This window comes from Pinus tabuliformis, chromosome 6 (assembly GCF_031772625.1).
Source record: "Pinus tabuliformis cultivar Carrire ecotype Pingquan chromosome 6, CPIR1, whole genome shotgun sequence".
Taxonomy (NCBI): Eukaryota; Viridiplantae; Streptophyta; class Pinopsida; order Pinales; family Pinaceae; genus Pinus; species Pinus tabuliformis.
Genome location: NC_142292.1, coordinates 541,069,468 through 541,085,833, shown reverse-complemented (window position 1 = coordinate 541,085,833; position 16,366 = coordinate 541,069,468). Strand labels below are relative to the sequence as shown.

General features: G+C 39.9%; 2 protein-coding genes across 2 annotated transcripts in view; both read left to right on the top strand.

The window, feature by feature from the left end:
* LOC149259660 (hydroxyphenylpyruvate reductase-like) overlaps window positions 1-15,973 on the top strand; it is a 176,478-nt gene extending 160,505 nt beyond the window's left edge. Inside the window, exon 2 of the mRNA XM_089418881.1 lies at window positions 15,100-15,973. Within this exon, the coding sequence (XP_089275007.1) occupies window positions 15,100-15,618 (519 nt within the window). The 3' untranslated portion in view covers window positions 15,619-15,973. The remainder of the gene's footprint in view (window positions 1-15,099) is intronic.
* LOC149259661 (uncharacterized) lies at window positions 1,314-4,512 on the top strand. Its single transcript, XM_089376619.1, has 2 exons — window positions 1,314-3,438; window positions 3,599-4,512. The coding sequence occupies exons 1-2, from the start codon at window positions 1,572-1,574 to the stop codon at window positions 4,048-4,050; spliced, it is 2,319 nt and encodes a 772-aa protein (XP_089232745.1). The 5' UTR covers window positions 1,314-1,571; the 3' UTR covers window positions 4,051-4,512.
* Window positions 15,974-16,366: the final 393 nt, after the last annotated feature.

Sequence of the window (16,366 nt, the reverse complement as noted above, 5' to 3'; positions counted from 1 at the left end):
CAGTAAAGAGAATTGGTCTAGTCAAGGAAGGAGCAACAAATCATACCAAGGTGCAGTTATTATGCATAATGCTCTCAACAATCTTGCAGCAGCAATGAAGATCTTGGAAGAGCAATAATGATGACATCAACAATAAGGATGATCTTGACAGTGATAGAAAGGAGGATTGATATCTTGGTCTTGGAGAGGCAGAGTGTGTGTCAAGGGTCATGGTCTTGGTATTCGTCAATGGAATCTCTATAATAAGAATTTACGCATGGGTTTTCCTCTCCAAGAGGGAGAGGTTTTGGCCCTGGTAGAAAGCCAAACATTGTGTTCTTGTCTCTTTTGTTTTGATAGCAGTTTGATGAAGTTAACATTCATATGCTAATAATGAAGTAAACATGAAGCTAATATAAAATTGTTTAAATACTTCACAAATTGTTATCATGTAATGAAGAATCAATGTAATTATGCATGCCCTAGATTTTACTATCATGCTAAATGTGATTGCTAATTTGGAATTGATATTGAGCTAATATGGAAAATTGAAGTAAATTTGCTCTCAGCATAGAACATACCTAAAATTAACATGGTATCGGAGGTGAGGTGAAGACAGAGCCCAAGCAAGAGTGAAAGAGCAATCACCGAAGACAATTGGACAAGGTCAAAAGACTCAATGGGCTCCTCATCCCACTTCAAATTCACCAAGGGTGAAGTTGAATCAAAGAAGATTATCAGAGTGGCACAGCGAAAGCATCTGGTGGCCTACCTAAAGGTCACTTCAATAGGAAGTCCAGATCTAAGGGTGGAAGGAAAGGCGGATGCCTTGCTTGCAATGAGTTTGGCCATTATGCAAAGGAGTGTTTGAATAGAAGGGACACATCACTTGATGATGATAACAATCATTCCAGGGGCATCTTCAATGATTAGCATAGTTTTACGAAACGGCCGAACCGAAACGGAAACGGCCGTTTCGTTCCGTTTCAAAAGCCTCCACATTGACCCGGCCCTTGACTCGGCTCGGTTGACCGGGTCAGCTATGACTCGGCCGGGTCATCCAATGACCCGGCCGAGTCATAGCTGACCCGGTCAACCCGGCCGGGTCCCGTCATGACTCGGCCGTACCGTTACAAACCGGCTGTGGCAGCGTATTAACCCAAAAAAAATGACTTTTTTGCTGTTTTTTAATAAAGTTAGTTAGGGTTTGTGGAGCTGAAAGGGTTATTGTGATTTGTTTAATGCTTTTGGGGTCCATTTCCCCTCCCAAACTCTATTTAAGACAGCCAAATGCTCTCATTTCATTCACAGCAGTCTTATGCATTTGAGTGAGAGTCTTCTTTGAGAGTTAGTGAGCAGTTCTTGAGCTTGTTTTGGAGCAGCAGTGAGGAGTCTTGGAGGAGCATTGTAGCTGGAGTGAGGAGCTTCTTGGGCAGCCATTTGGAGCAGCATTGAGGAGCTGATTTTTGGAGCAAGCTTGAGGAGGCAGTTTGTGCCTGGAGGTATTTTTTTCCACCTCTATAAATCTGTTTTTACTTAGTAAATTTTAGGTGCATATCAAGATAGCTTAGAGAGTGTTTTTAGTCAAATAAATGAACATTGAATCAATTTTTTTTTTTTTTTCATTTTCAGATTGTTTTCCTAGTCAAAAAATGGCACCTAGAGCAAAAGATCCTGCTTGGGCATATGTTGAAATGGTTGATGATGAGATGTGTTGCAAGTTTTGCCATAGGAAAATTAAGTCAGGTCCTGGGGGGATTAATAGGCTGAAACAACACTTGGCAGGGATTAAAGGCAATATTACTGCATGTAAATCTAATGAAATTGGGGAGATTAGAAAGAATTTGTTGGAAAGCTTTGAAAAATTTAATGCAGAAAAGACTAGGCAAAAAGAGATACAGGCTGAAATTGGGAGGAAGAGGGAGATACAAAGAATGATGGCTGCCAAGGCCAACCCCCACTATGAGTTTGAGGGTTCTTCCTCTATCCCTCAAACTGATGCATCAAACCCTTTCCGTTATGTTCCTCCCTCTTTTGCTTCTGTTCAAGATAAGGGAAAGGGTAGAATGAAGGGTGATGGGACTATCAAAAGTTTTTTCACTCACTCAGGCTCCTCTCCATCAGATGCACATGGTCCTGAAGTTAGTAAAGGTCTTGCTCAGCCCACTTTAGATGACCATTGGAAGAAAGAATTGAGGGAGACTGCTTGTGACTACATAGCTAGATGGTGGTATGATGCTGATATCCCCTTTAATGCTGCTCGTTCACCATATTATGAGCCTATGTTTGAGGCCATACATGCTGCTGGAAAAGGCTTCAAAGGCCCTACTATGCAAGAGCTAAGGGGGTTTCGTTTGCAGAAAGAAATTACATCAATTAATGAGTATTTGCAAGATTTCAAGGAATCATGGGCAAGAACAGGGTGTACCATCATGTCAGATGGATGGACTGATCAAAGAAACCGTACCATCATAAACTTTCTTGTCTTCTGCCCACAGGGAACCATGTTTTTAAAATCAGTTGATGCATCTGATAAGGTAAAAGATGGCCACTTGTTGTTTCAGCTATTGGATGAGGTTATTCAGGATGTGGGGGTGGCTAATGTTGTTCAAATCATCACAGACAATGCCTCTAACTATGTTCTTGCTGGTAGACTGTTAGAGGAAAAACACAAGACCATCTTTTGGACCCCATGCGCTGCACATTGCATAGACCTCATGCTTGAGGATATTGGAAAATTAGATTGGGTCAGAAACACTGTAGATAATGCCAAAAGCATAACAAAATTTATCTACAATCATACACTGGTTTTGAGTCTCATGAGGAAACACACTGGAGGCAAGGATATTATTAGGCCTGCCATCACTAGATTTGCTACACATTTTTTGACATTGCAATCTATGCTTTCCCAACATAGAAACTTGCAAAAGATGTTTTCCAGTGATGATTGGAATCAAAGCAGTTGGTCTAACAAACCAGAAGGCAGAGAATTGAAAAGGAAAGTCCATGATGAAACTTTTTGGAGAAAGGCAGCAGAGATTGTGAAGGTTGCTGAGCCACTAGTTAAGGTGTTGCGGTTGGTGGATGGGGAAAGGTTGGCTATGGGCTTCATTTATGAGGCTATGGATCAAGCAAAGGAGCAAATAAAGACAACATACAAGGATAGAGTGGCAAAGTATGGGCCCATTTGGGCAATCATTGATGAAAGATGGAACAATCAACTCCATCGCCCTATACATGCAGCTGGGTATTTTTTGAACCCACGGTATCATTATAAAGCTAAGGAGTCAGGAGCTTTGAGGGGGGAGGTCAGAGATGGACTGGTTGATTGCATTGAGCGCATGGTCCCATCGGAGTCTGATCAGCTGCTGATACATCAGCAGGTCACATCCTTCAGCAATGCAACAGGTACCTTTGGGAAGAACCTAGCAAAGATTGCAAGAGAAGCAGATGAGCCAGGTAAACAAAAATTTCAATTTTCAATTTCTTAATGGTTTTACTTTTTTTATTAAAGTTTGTTAAATCATTTATAATTTGAAAGTTAGATATAATTTGTAATTTTGTTGAGCTTCAGCCTTCATCTAACTCATAATTCATTACACTCCTATGTTTTTTGCAGCACAATGGTGGGAGGCCTTTGGTGGCCAGTGCCCTGAATTGCAAAGGTTTGCAATTCGTATTTTGAGTCAAACTTGCAGTGCATCTGGGTGTGAGCGCAATTGGTCTGTCTTTGAGAGGATTCACACAAAGAAGAGAAACCGTTTGGAGCAAAAACGGTTGAATGATCTAGTTTTTGTCCAATACAACCTTCGGCTCAGACGGAACCAATTGCTGAACAAAAGACCTGATTCAGATCCCATTGTGTTGGAAGACATTGATCCAACATCAGATTGGGTAGTGGAGAGTCGTCTACCAGAGTTTGATCCTGATGAGGATCTTGATGAAATTGATGTTGAAGATCCACTGCAGCGTGTTCAGTTGAATGCAGATCCCGATCCACCAGCCTCAGTCTCACAGCCAGCTAGTAGGACTCCAGTTGTAGGTGCTTCGCCTTCCTCTGCTCAGCCATGACAGAAGCGCAACCGCATTTGTACTCTATCTCAGCTTGCATCTGCTGCACAGCCTAGTGGTACTGGCACCACTTCTACAGTTGCAGTTGGAGACGATGATGATGAGGAGGAGCCATGGGGCCCCTTGTCTGACTCTGATGATGATGATCCAGAGATTGGTCGAGATGATCTTGGCTCCTCTGGCAGTAGCTACTAGCCTCCTTGGTTATTTGTATTTTGTTTTGACTCTTGAGTCTTTGATCATGTATGACAGACTACAGTTGACTATGTATTTACTATTGCCATTGGGTACCACCGTACCATTTTGATATAATGGATTGGTTCATGAGCCTACTTTGATCATATGTTGTCTTCCATGTATATTATAATGTTGTGTGTTTGGAAACTTGAATGAAAATCTTTAAAATTATGTTTAAAATATTTAAAATTATGTTTTTTTATAAAAAAATAAATATTTAATGTATTTTTTACAACGACCGAGTCATTGAAATCGAGCCGGCCGAGTCATTACCGAGTCCGAATCCGAGTCCGAGTCGATCCTTGGCCGAGTCCGAATCCGAGTCCGAGTTGTAAAACATTGATGATTAGAGAAATGACATGTACAATGGCAAAGGAAAAAGGAATGCAGGTCATTAAGGAAATGGCCAACTCTTCAAAGAAAGCAAGGAACTCCAGGTATGAAGAATCAAATGTGGTTTTTGATATGCTAAAGGAGTATTATCTTATATTGGCACTCTCCACTACTTCTCCTCTAGACTCTTTGGGAATTTGGCTTATTGATAGTAGTGCTTCAAGGCACTTCATCGGATAGAAGGAAGCTCTCTCTAATTTGATAGAGAAGGAAACAATCGTGGAGATTATACTTGGAGTCAATGCCACCTATCCCAGAAAGGGTGTAGGGAATGTTACCCCTCAATTGAATGAGGGTAACACGATTCATTTACAAGAAGTTCTTTATGTACCTGATCTCAAGAAGAACCTGGTGTCCATTTCGGCAATGGAAGTCAAAGGTTTCAAGGTGGCATTCATCAATGGAAAGGTACGTGTGTGGATAAGGAATTTTTAAAAGATGCTTTTGAGTTCAGGGTTGGCAATTTGTATCAAGTTGCAGGAAGTCCATTGGGGACCATGTCAGTTGACACATCTCTTCTATAGCACCAAAGGTCTGCTCATTATGGGGCCCTACCTAATGTGAGTCAGATGGTGAAAGGGATGCTTGAATTCAAGAAGAGCATGGAGGTACATGTCCGAGATGTACCGAAGGAAAACTTACAAGGGGACCATTCCCCTCATGTAGCAAGTCCACAGATTTGGAACAACCTGAGGGGTTTGAGATTCATGATCGGGAATCTCATGTATGCAGGTGGAAGAAAGCCCTCTATGGCTTGAAGCAAGCACCCCGACTTGGTATGAAAGGATAAACAACTATCTGATGAAGCTGAGATTCACTAGGAGTGAAGCCGATCCAAACCATTGCTTGAAGGTTGTGGATGATAGACTTCTCATACTGGCACCTTATGAGGACGATCTCTTTCTAATAGGTGCAAACCCTCTCATTTGCAAAAGTAAGAGGGAGTTGGATTCTAGATTTGGAATGGTGAACTACAAGCCCGTGACTACCTCGATGAAGCCTAACCTTAAGAAGTTATACGGTAGTGATGTCGGACCTGATTTGGGAAATGGCTCTGAGTTCCATAAACTCATACTAGCATTGATGTTCTTGGTGAACTCCCGTCCAGATATATGTTTTGCATTTAGCATGTTGAGCTCATAAATGGATGAGCCTCATTGGATTGGTGCCAAGAATCTTTTAAGATATCGTCAGGGCACAATCTCTCATGGATTGAGATATACTGTTGAAAAAGTGAAGCTAGATGATTTTTCTAATGTTGACTGGGCAGGCAGTGTGGAGGATCGCAAGAGCACTTCTAGGTGTTGGTTCTCTTTGGGTTCTGCTTCAATATCCTGGATGAGCAGGAAGCAGAAGACGGTTGTTTTGAGCACCGCTGAGGCCGAATACATATCTGCGAGTATAGCCTCGGCCCTCGTGTGAAGCTGTCTGGTTGTGGAAGCTCTTGAGTGAGCTGTTTGGACACATGTTGGATACCATCGTGATATTTTGTGACAACCAAAGGGGTATTCAATTGTTGAGGAATCCCGTGTTCTATGATCGCTCCAAGCATATAGACATCAGGTACCACTTTATTTGGGATATGGTATATCGAGGAGCAAGAAGGCTCCATCGCATTGGTACTGATGTGCAAGTTGACGATATTCTGTCGAAGCCCTTGGGAAAGGTTAAAATCTTGACTTTCTAAGAACGACTAGGAGTTATGGAGAGACTCTCTCCTAAGGGTCCTGTATGATATGGACATTGAGCTCTAAGAGCTCCGGGGGGCTTGGGGGTACATCTTGGAGTGATGAGCAACCATAGGGTGAGTGGTTCAACCTTCCCCTAGTGGTCTGCTATGTAGGCAGGATGAGTGGTTCATCCTTCTCCTGCTGAGACATCTTACCCATGCAACTGGGACTCATGGGAAGTACCTCTCATCTGGCCAATGAGTAGGGAAATGAGGATAGGGACCATAGTAGTACCGATGGACACATCGTGTTACTATTGTACTCCCTATGCTAGGATGATATTGATCTGGGATCAATTGGAACTGACTTTGGGTCAGTAAGAGTGATATAACTCACTCTCTTCTGGAACTGACTTCGGGTCAGTAAGAGTTGTATGATACACTCTTTATTTGGAACTGATTTCGGATCAGTAAGAGTGGTATGACACTCTCTTTATTTCGAACTGATTTCGGATCAGTAAGAGTGGTATGATACACTCTCTTTATTTGGAACTGATTTCGAATCAGTAAGAGTGGTATGACACACTCTTTATTTGGAACTGATTTCAGATCAGTAAGAATGGTATGACTCTGAGACAATCTCTTTTATATGGGACTGACTTCGGGTTAGTAGAGGATGGTATGATACATTCACGATCACTTCTTCTTCTTCATAGTTCAGCAGAGCAATGCAGGGCACTAATGGCAGAGATAGTACAGTCTGGCAAATGGATTAGTAGATGGAGTTCTCCCTAGTTGAGAGGGAGTGTTAAAATTGGCAACTAGATCCAAACTCCATGTGAGTCTACTTATTCATGGCAGCTGATATTTTTCTTGGATTCCTCTCGTTGAGAGGTGTAGGATTGATCTAAAGATCATCCGATTCTGGCATGTATTCATGGAGATATGAATTTATTTGTGTTATGTGACACTTCATCAAGGTCGGCCAGCAACCAAATTGCCCCCATCTATCCTCAATGTTTTACTATAAAAATAGGTGGCTAACAAGTCATTTGGCACACACCTCTTGTGATCTCTTCCTCTCCACTTGTCTTTGGGTTTTGGTGGGAGGAGAGATCCTAAGAGTATATGCTGCCCTAAAAGAAGATGCCCTAGCTCCTAACGCTAGAATGGAGATGAAGGCCTAACACAGTTATGAAGATAGGCTTCTAACGCTTACCTGATAAAGCCCTAACGTTGCTTAATGAAGAAGCTTCTTAACGCAGTAAAAGAGAGCTTCTATACATAGCCCAAAAGGACCCATATTCGTTGTCCAGACAAGGAGACCTAGATGTTATCATATCTAGCCCTAGCTGCTGTCCTATGTTACCCTAGCCGCAGTCCTAAAGGGTGAGCTAAGACGCAGAGGGAGAGGCCTTAACCAGCAGTGTGTGAAGGCCTAATTCATAGTTCTAAAGAGCCCTAATTGTTGTTCAAAGGGTGACCCTTATACACAGTCAAGAGACTCCTATATGCTGGCATAAAATTATACACAGCAAGCAGAAGGAGCTTTTAAGCAAGGAAAAGGGTCTCTATTCTAAGACCAAGGGTGGTGGAACTTCCAGCGTGGAAGAGAAGGACTACCATTGTTTAGAAGCAATCATGGAGGAAGACTTATTACGCAACCCTTATCTGCTGTTAAGAGAGGCTCATTAGTAGTCTTGTATTGCTGTCATGATGTCACATTGCTGTAGATGACAACGTGGCCTAATGAAGGATTGTCTGGGCATATTGGCAATGATCTGTGAGCTTGATTTGAAGGGTTGCTTAATATTTAGCTACAACTAGCTGCTTTGCTAGGCTGCAAGCCATAGCAAGCAGCTAAGGCTGTCCCATGACAATATTACAATATGCAACATATAGGTGGCAGTGAGGATGGGTGTAGAATGGTGCAGCATAGTGCAACATGACAATGGTGCAGCATAATGATGATGAATGGTGTAGCATAGTGCAACATGACAGTGGTGTAGCATAGTGCAACATGATAGTTTAGTGCAGCATGACAGTGGTGCAGCATAGTGCAACATCACAGTGGTGCAACATAATGATGATGAATAGTGCAACATAGTGTAGCATGACAGTGGTGCAACATAATGACGAAGAATGGTGCAGCATGATAGTGGTGCAACACAGTGATGATTGTATGTAGTATGATGAGTGCAACATAATGTAATGAAGTGCATCTCAGTGATGGGAGCTACACTGTGATGAGAACAAATTAGTGATGGGTGTGGCATAGTGATGGGTGCAACACTGTGATGGGTGCAGCATGGTGATGGAATCACCTTGGAGAATCAGTTGAAGCAGTATGCCTTGACCTAAGTTCAGATCAGCTACCTCATGTGTTATCTTCTTAGTGAAGATCTTTGCTCTTATTTTGTCAAGTCAAAATGTTGATTTCTGATGTATATGTGTTATCTCTCTCCCTGCTAAATTATTGAAAACATAAGAAGAATTGATCAAAGGTTTCCCCGCATTGGGGTTTGTCCCAAGCTTTTTCCACATCTTGTGTCCTCTTGTCTTGGCCTGTTTTCTGCGATTTATGTTTATGTTCTATCTGCATTTTACTATCATGCTAAATGTGATTGCTAATATGGGATTGATATTGAGCTAATATGGAAAATTGAAGTAAATTTGCTCTCAGCATAGAACATAACTAAAATTAATACGACTCCACTTCAAAAAAACATAAAAAGGTATAGTTATTGCTCTCCAAAGTAAGAATTGAGGTAAATATTGGTGGCTCGACGTTTATGATTTTATGATTGGTAAAGCATATTTTGAACTTAAAGAATTATCATCCTATATGTACGAAGTATGGATTGTAGTAGGATGTTATCTTTTAAAGATATATATGTTCCTTTAGATTTATCATGCATTTTGAGATATTCTCATTCTCCTATTGCTAATTTGTATATGCCAGTCCCTAAGTTTGATGGAAATGCATGGTTAGCTCTAGATTTCTTAGAATTCTTTATGAATCGTATTGTAGATGCTAACATTGTCTTTGAACATGACTTAATGAAAGCCTTTGCATTGTCAATGCAAGGGCATGAAGCATGGAAATTGTACATCAACTTTGAGCCCAAACAAATAAAACCATTTCCTCGATACATTGAAAATTTTCAGAGGCAGTGGATCTATGGGTATGAAGAGGTTGAAGATGTTTTGGTCTTCATTGGTATGCAAGGGAGATTTCAGGAAAGTATTAATGACTTGATTGTAGAATATGGTGAGCATCCATCTAATGATATAGTTAAGGAAATAAAGCAGAGGGAGGATGTGCTTTGTTTCCTTTAAAACTATGTTAAGGCAAAATTTGTTGAGCCTTGTGTGTAGAAGTTCGAGGAAACAATAACCATAGAGGTTGTTCTTGACCCATAACTCTTTTGACTCAATAGGCGAAATAATTTCAAATAGCAATGCAACAAGCCATGCATCAAAGTCAACAAGCTATGCAACAAACAATAAAACAAGATCAAATTGCAATGCACCAAAGGCTCTTAGAGTGGAGAAAGATTTTGTAGATGTGGAAGAAGATCTCCATGAAGAGGTTCATCTTTCTCCCCCATACCATGAGCCAAAAATCGATGATATGTGGATTTCCTATTTGAAAAGTATTGATGAGATGGATGAGGTGAGTGGTAGACATGATCTTATTGAAGAAGAAATTCAAGAAAACTTTTCAATAGATTTGAAGTGTCTTTTCAGGAAGATGAATTCTTTAAGGGAGAAAGCAATGGTGAAGAATCTCTTTGTTCCTCCATTAGGAATCAACAAATAATTGAAGAATAAGAATATGAACAGAGCCTTGATGTTAGGATCAGTGTTGTAGGAACCACCCCCCCCCCTCCCCCCCAAGGATCTAAAGGTAGATTCGCGTACTGTACGGATCTGCCACCGATCCTTCGGCGGAACCGTGGATCGGAAAATCGGATCTGTGGTTCCTCCTTTTTTTGGCAATTCCTGCAAAATTGGATCCGTGGGAGCCCGATCCGCGGCTCCTACTACTTGATCCGCACTAGAAGCGATGATAGCCAAAGGGCGGTCAAAGGAAAGGGGAGAAAAAACAAGGGGATTTTCGAGATCAAAATCAAAGGGAAAGAAGTGTAAGGCGAAATGTTGCTACAACAATAAAATTGGACACCTCAAGAAAGACTGTTGGAAATGAAAAGAGTCTGATAACTCAAAGAAGGAAGCAAATCAGGTTGATTCAGGTATGATAGACGTAGTTTTATTTGTAGAAGAATTATGTATGATAGATGAAACTTTACCTGTATGTAATGTCTCTCAGGGTTTTGAAAGTTGGCTGTTAGACTCTGGTGCTTCTCATCACATGTGTCCACACAGAAATTGGTTTGCTTCATATGAAGTTGTAAATGGTAGTTTTGTGTTTATGGGTAATAATGTATCATGTCAGACTATTGGGATGGGAAATATCAGGATTAAAATGTATGATAACACAGTTAGAACATTAACTAGTGTTAGATATGTACCTGAGTTGAAGAAAAAATTGATTTCTTTGGGAGTGTTGGATTCGAATGGTTATAAGTTTATAGGTCAGAATGGAGCACTGAAAGTCTCAAAAGGCGCCCTAGTTGTTATGAAAGAAGAAAAGGATGGAAATCTTTACAGACTTAAAGGAAGTACTCAGGTCAGTGAAGCAGCAATTGTGTCAAAGAAAGAAGAAGAAGGTACCGGCCTATGGCATCAACGATTGGGTCACATGAGCGAGAAAGGTCTTTAGGTACTGATGAATCGTAAATTACTTCCTGATTTGAAATCCTTGAAGTTGGATTTCTGTAAACATTGTGTGTATGGAAAACAGTGTAAATAGAGGTTTAAAACTGGAAGTCATAATAGTAAAGAAATTTTGGACTATATTCATTCTGATTTGTGGGGACCATCTCCTGTTGTATCATATGGAGGTGCTTTATATTTTTTAACATTTATTGATGATTTCTCCCGTAAAGTTTGGGTCTTTATGTTGAAAAAGAAAGCTGATGTATTCAATGTCTTTAAACAATTTAAAGCAATGGTAGAAAAAAGAACAGGCAAATCAATTAAATGTTTAAGAACTGACAATGGTGGTGAATTTACTTCTCTAGAATTTGAACAACACTGTAAGGATGAAGGAATTGTTAGACACAAAACTGCTGTTTATACTCCTCAGCAAAATGGTGTTGCTGAACATATGAATCAGACTCTTATGGAAAGAGCCAGAAGCATGATCAACAATGCTAACCTGCAAAAGGAGTTGTGGGCAGAAGCAGTATCCACTGCTTGTTATTTAGTTAACAGATCACCTTCAGTAGCAATTAATTGTAAAATTCCTGAAGAAGTTTGGTCAGGTCAGTCTTGTGATTATTCACATTTAAGGATATTTGGTTGTGATGCTTATGCTCTTATTCCTAAAAATCAGCGTTCAAAATTAGATCCAAAATCGAAATGTTATGTCTTTGTTGGGTATGACTATGCGGTGAAAGGATACAGGTTGTGGGATCCTACATCACGGAAGCAGAGATGTAATATTTGATGAATCTTCTCTTTTAAAATCAAATGTTGAAAGAATTGAACAGGAACAGGTATCGCCAAATCAACAAATTCAGTTGGAGGCTAGACCTTTCTTTGAAAATCAAAAGGAAGAAAAGACTTCTGGAGGAAAAGGTGATGAAGATACAAAGGAAGCTGTTGAAGTTTCTGAACCAGTTCAACAACCAATCACTCTAAGAAGGTCTACTAGGGAAAGAAAAACTCCCAAAAGGTATGAAAATTCTGCTTCATCTTTTGCTTTGATTACTGAAGATGGGGAACCTTCTTGTTATCAAGAAGCAGTAGATGATACGAATAACGAAAAATGGAAAACGGCTATGGAAGAAGAAATGGATTCCTTAGCCAAAAACAATACCTGGGATCTTGTAGAACTTCTTGAGGGGAGAAGTGTTGTTGGATGCAAATGGGTCTTCAAATTGAAACAAAAAGTTGATGGAAGTATCGAAAGGTATAAGGCGAGGCTGGTAGCAAAAGGGTATTCTCAGGTTGAAGGTATTGACTTTCATGAGATTTTTTCATCAGTTGTAAAAATTGTATCTATTCGTACTGTGTTGGCACTAATTGCATTATTCAACCTTGAGTTAGAACAGTTAGATGTTAAAACAACTTTTCTACATGGTGATTTGGATGCAGAGATATATATGGAACCACCAGAAGGTTTTGTACAAGATCGCAACAAAAAATTAGTTTGCAAGCTCAGGAAATCATTGTATGGCCTAAGGCACTCTCCCAGGGAATGATACAAGAAGTTTGACTCCTTCATGGTGAGCTAGAACTTTATTAGAAGTGAGTATGATCATTGTGTATACTTCAAGTGTTTCAGTGGCATATTCATTATCCTAGTTTTGTATGTTGACGATATGCTTATTGCAAGCAAAAGCATGGATGAGATCAACAGGTTAAAGGCTCAGCTCTCTAGGACGTTTGATATGAAGGATCTTGGAGCAACAAAACATATCTTGGGCATGGAGATACACAGGGACAGGAAAAATGGTAAGCTTTGGTTATCACAGCAGAAGTATGTGGAAATAGTACTTGAAAAGTTCGAGATGAACAATGTGAAACCTGTTAATGTTCCATTAGCTTCCCATTTTAAGCTTTCTTCGGTTTTGAGTCCTAGAACTGATGAAGAAAAGCAGTATATGTCTTGTACCATATGCAAACGCTGTAGGCAACTTAATGTATGTAATGGTATCTACAAGACCTGACATTTCACATGCAGTTGGAGTTGTAAGCGGGTTCATGGCAAATCCAGGTGCAGAACATTGGCGAGCAGTGAAATGGGCGCGTCGGTATTTAAGAGGCACAAGTGATCATTGCATCATATTTAATGGTAGTGAAGGATCAGCCTGCGGATATGTGGATGCTGATTATGTAGGTGATTTGAACAAAAGGAGATCTACTACAGGTTATGTCTTTGCTCTTGTAGGTGGAGCAATTAGTTGGATGTCAAAGCTTCAAGAAACAATTGTGTTGTCCACTACTGAAGCAGAGTATATAGCTGCTTCAAATGCCAATAAAGAAGCAATCTGGTTAAAGGGTCTACTTGATGAGATTGGAAGGACGCAGGAGAGAGTGAATGTATTCTGTGACAGTCAGAGTGCTATTCATTTGGCTACAAATCCAACTTATCATAGCAAGACCAAGCACATTGATGTAAGGTATCATTTTCTGAGACATGTGATCGATGGCGGAAAAGTAGCTCTCAAGAAGGTCCATACACGGGAGAATTGTGTAGACATATTCACGAAGCCAGTTATAGTAGAGAAGCTGTGATGGTGTTTGGCTTCTCTTGGCTTGCAGAAGAGATGATGAATGGGCATGGGCAAGGGATTAGGAAAATTGTTGTCAAAGTGGAGTTTGTTGGAATTTGACAACTAATTATATAAATATGTATAAGAATTGTATTAGTTACTGCCAAGTTAGTTTTATACCGAAATAGCAGTTATGTAATGGAGGAAGCTCTTATAAAACTGATGAACGCCCGAACTATTGTAATCATGGAGAATCATCTCTGATTAATAGATTTCCAATCCCTTGCCTTGTGGATGTTTCCTTGACACACTGTCAAAGTTTTACCACGTAAAACCTTGTGTTTTACTTGTGTGTTTGCATTCGGTTTCCATTCAGTTTCATTTCATTTCTTTCTTGTTTAATTAACCACTCAAGCCAACAAGAGTATTATCTTTGAATATTAAGTTTTAACAGAGTCGTTCCTTGACATAAGGTGGTAACTTTCTAAGTGTAAAAAAATTACCACCTGAAATTAAGGAGGAAGAAGCTTAGCTCAAAGTATAAGGGGCCCAGAGCTTTGGCCATATTGCCTGACTAGGTTCATACACAATGGGCAAAAGGATTAACCGTGTTAGACAGGTATACAAAACTTCTTAGGTGGTATCATTTGTGACATATGTGACAGTAAATTATCAGTTCTATTGTTATCCAGTGAAATAAATGTCTATTATCCCTATATTGGCCTTTAAATTTCAAGGCCTAAAAATGAGTCTTTTTTCGGACAAGTCATTTATGAAACAAAATTTCTTCTCAAGTAGTCTAAACAGACTGCTTTTTTGCCCAGAAAATCATGGAAATTCCTACAATATTTTGATAAAATCTGGCAGGGATTTTTGTAAATCCAGGTTAAAACTGTCAAACTTCAAGATTTTGGGTGTTCCAGATGTTTTTGATGTTGCTGAATCCATTTCCACCCTCAAAAACATGATTCAAAACCTGCTACTACAAGATTTCTTGAAATTATTTTACCCGGATTCATGCCAATTTTGGCTGGACGGGCAAATCCTCCCCTTCGGTAGACGACGCCGTTTCTTGTCCTATACGTCTGAGTGATGTGATGTGATTATCATCAAGACACACAGTATTTGGTCTTCTCAAATTTCTGAAGAATGTGTTGATGTGTCAAGAACCAGTGAGGAACAGCTAACTGTACCAGGTATAAATAAGTAGATCGGTGCCATGATATATTGCGAATTTACATATGTAGTACTAGTGAAAAGTCCATTGTCTGACGTGTGATTATGATGTTACATTCCAGCTATTTATGTGATAAATTACTGTGTGTTTCTCTGATCATTTTCTAGTATTAGGATGTATAGATGAACAAGCTAATGTTTTTATGTTCTCTGTGATGGTAACCGCAGCTCAGTGGAAAGAACATTGGTATTGTTGGACTTGGTCGCATTGGCTTAGCCGTTGCTAAGAGGGCGGAAGCTTTTGGGTGTAACATTGCATACAACTCAAGGACTAAGAAGTCTGACACTACTTATCCCTACTATTCCAGTGTTACGGACCTTGCAGCAAGAAGCGATGTTCTTGTAGTAGCCTGCCCTTTAACAAAAGAAACATGGCATATCATTGATCGGAGTGTTCTTGATGCATTGGGACCAAAGGCAATCCTTGTGAATATAGGTCGTGGCCCCCTGGTTGATGAAAAAGAGCTGGTTAAGGCTTTGGTAGAAGCTCGTCTTGGAGGTGCTGGACTTGACGTGTTTGAAAATGAACCTGATGTACCGAAGGAGCTCTTTGACATGGAAAATGTAGTTTTGTTGCCACACGTTGGAAGTTCAACCTGGGAAACAAGTAAGGACATGGCAGATCTTGTGGTTGGCAACTTGGAGGCTTACTATTCAAAGAAACCATTGTTAACACCTGTCGAATGAAGAAAATGTCGTTATAAAAATGGCTTTGATGATATAGTTGTTCTTTCCAATTCATATAACTCAGGGCATTTATAGTTTTTCCATTTTCAGAAAATGAATGTGATACCCACTTGGAATTGGCATGCTCTTGGACTGTCTTGCATGTACCAAAACCAAGTTGAAGTGTGCAAACGGAAGTTCACACAGACGCATTCTGAAACTCAAAACAAGGACTGCAAAACCTTTAGTTGTTTACCTCAACCAGCATGGACTGTTATGTGTTTGTCATACACATGAAAAATTCTTCTGTTGCAACAAGTTAAGAGTGGATGACAAGATTTCTTCTATATTTGAATTTACATGTTACGAGCTGCTTTATTCTATTTTAATTTTAACACAAATTAGTGATGGGAATTGCTTGTGTACAGTCCGCTATAGCATACTTTATATAACAGGACAATTATAAAATCTTTGTACTTTTCAACCTGTATTGAACTTGATCAAAAGTTAAAATTGATGGTCAAAGTTAGCTAGTTAGCTTCTTACCACGAGTTTGTAATCAGATTTGCAGAAGATAAAAAGAGAATAATTGTGTCCAACTTGGCAAACACGAGATACCGGCACTATTGAAATAAGAATGTCTGGAATTTTGAATCCGAAACCATTTTACTCCAAAGGCACTATGTCGAACAATGAAATTAAAGACATAATTATATTGTGTAAGGCATGAAAGAAGAAAGGCTTTTCTATATCGTACAACACCAATTTG

Coding starts and splice junctions, on each gene's coding strand:
- LOC149259661 (XM_089376619.1), top strand. CDS start 1,572: ATGAACATTGAATCAATTTTTTTTTTTTTTTCATTTTCAGATTGTTTT. Junction 3,439..3,598: donor AAGAGAAGCAGATGAGCCAG/GTAAACAAAAAT, acceptor TGTTTTTTGCAG/CACAATGGTGGGAGGCCTTT.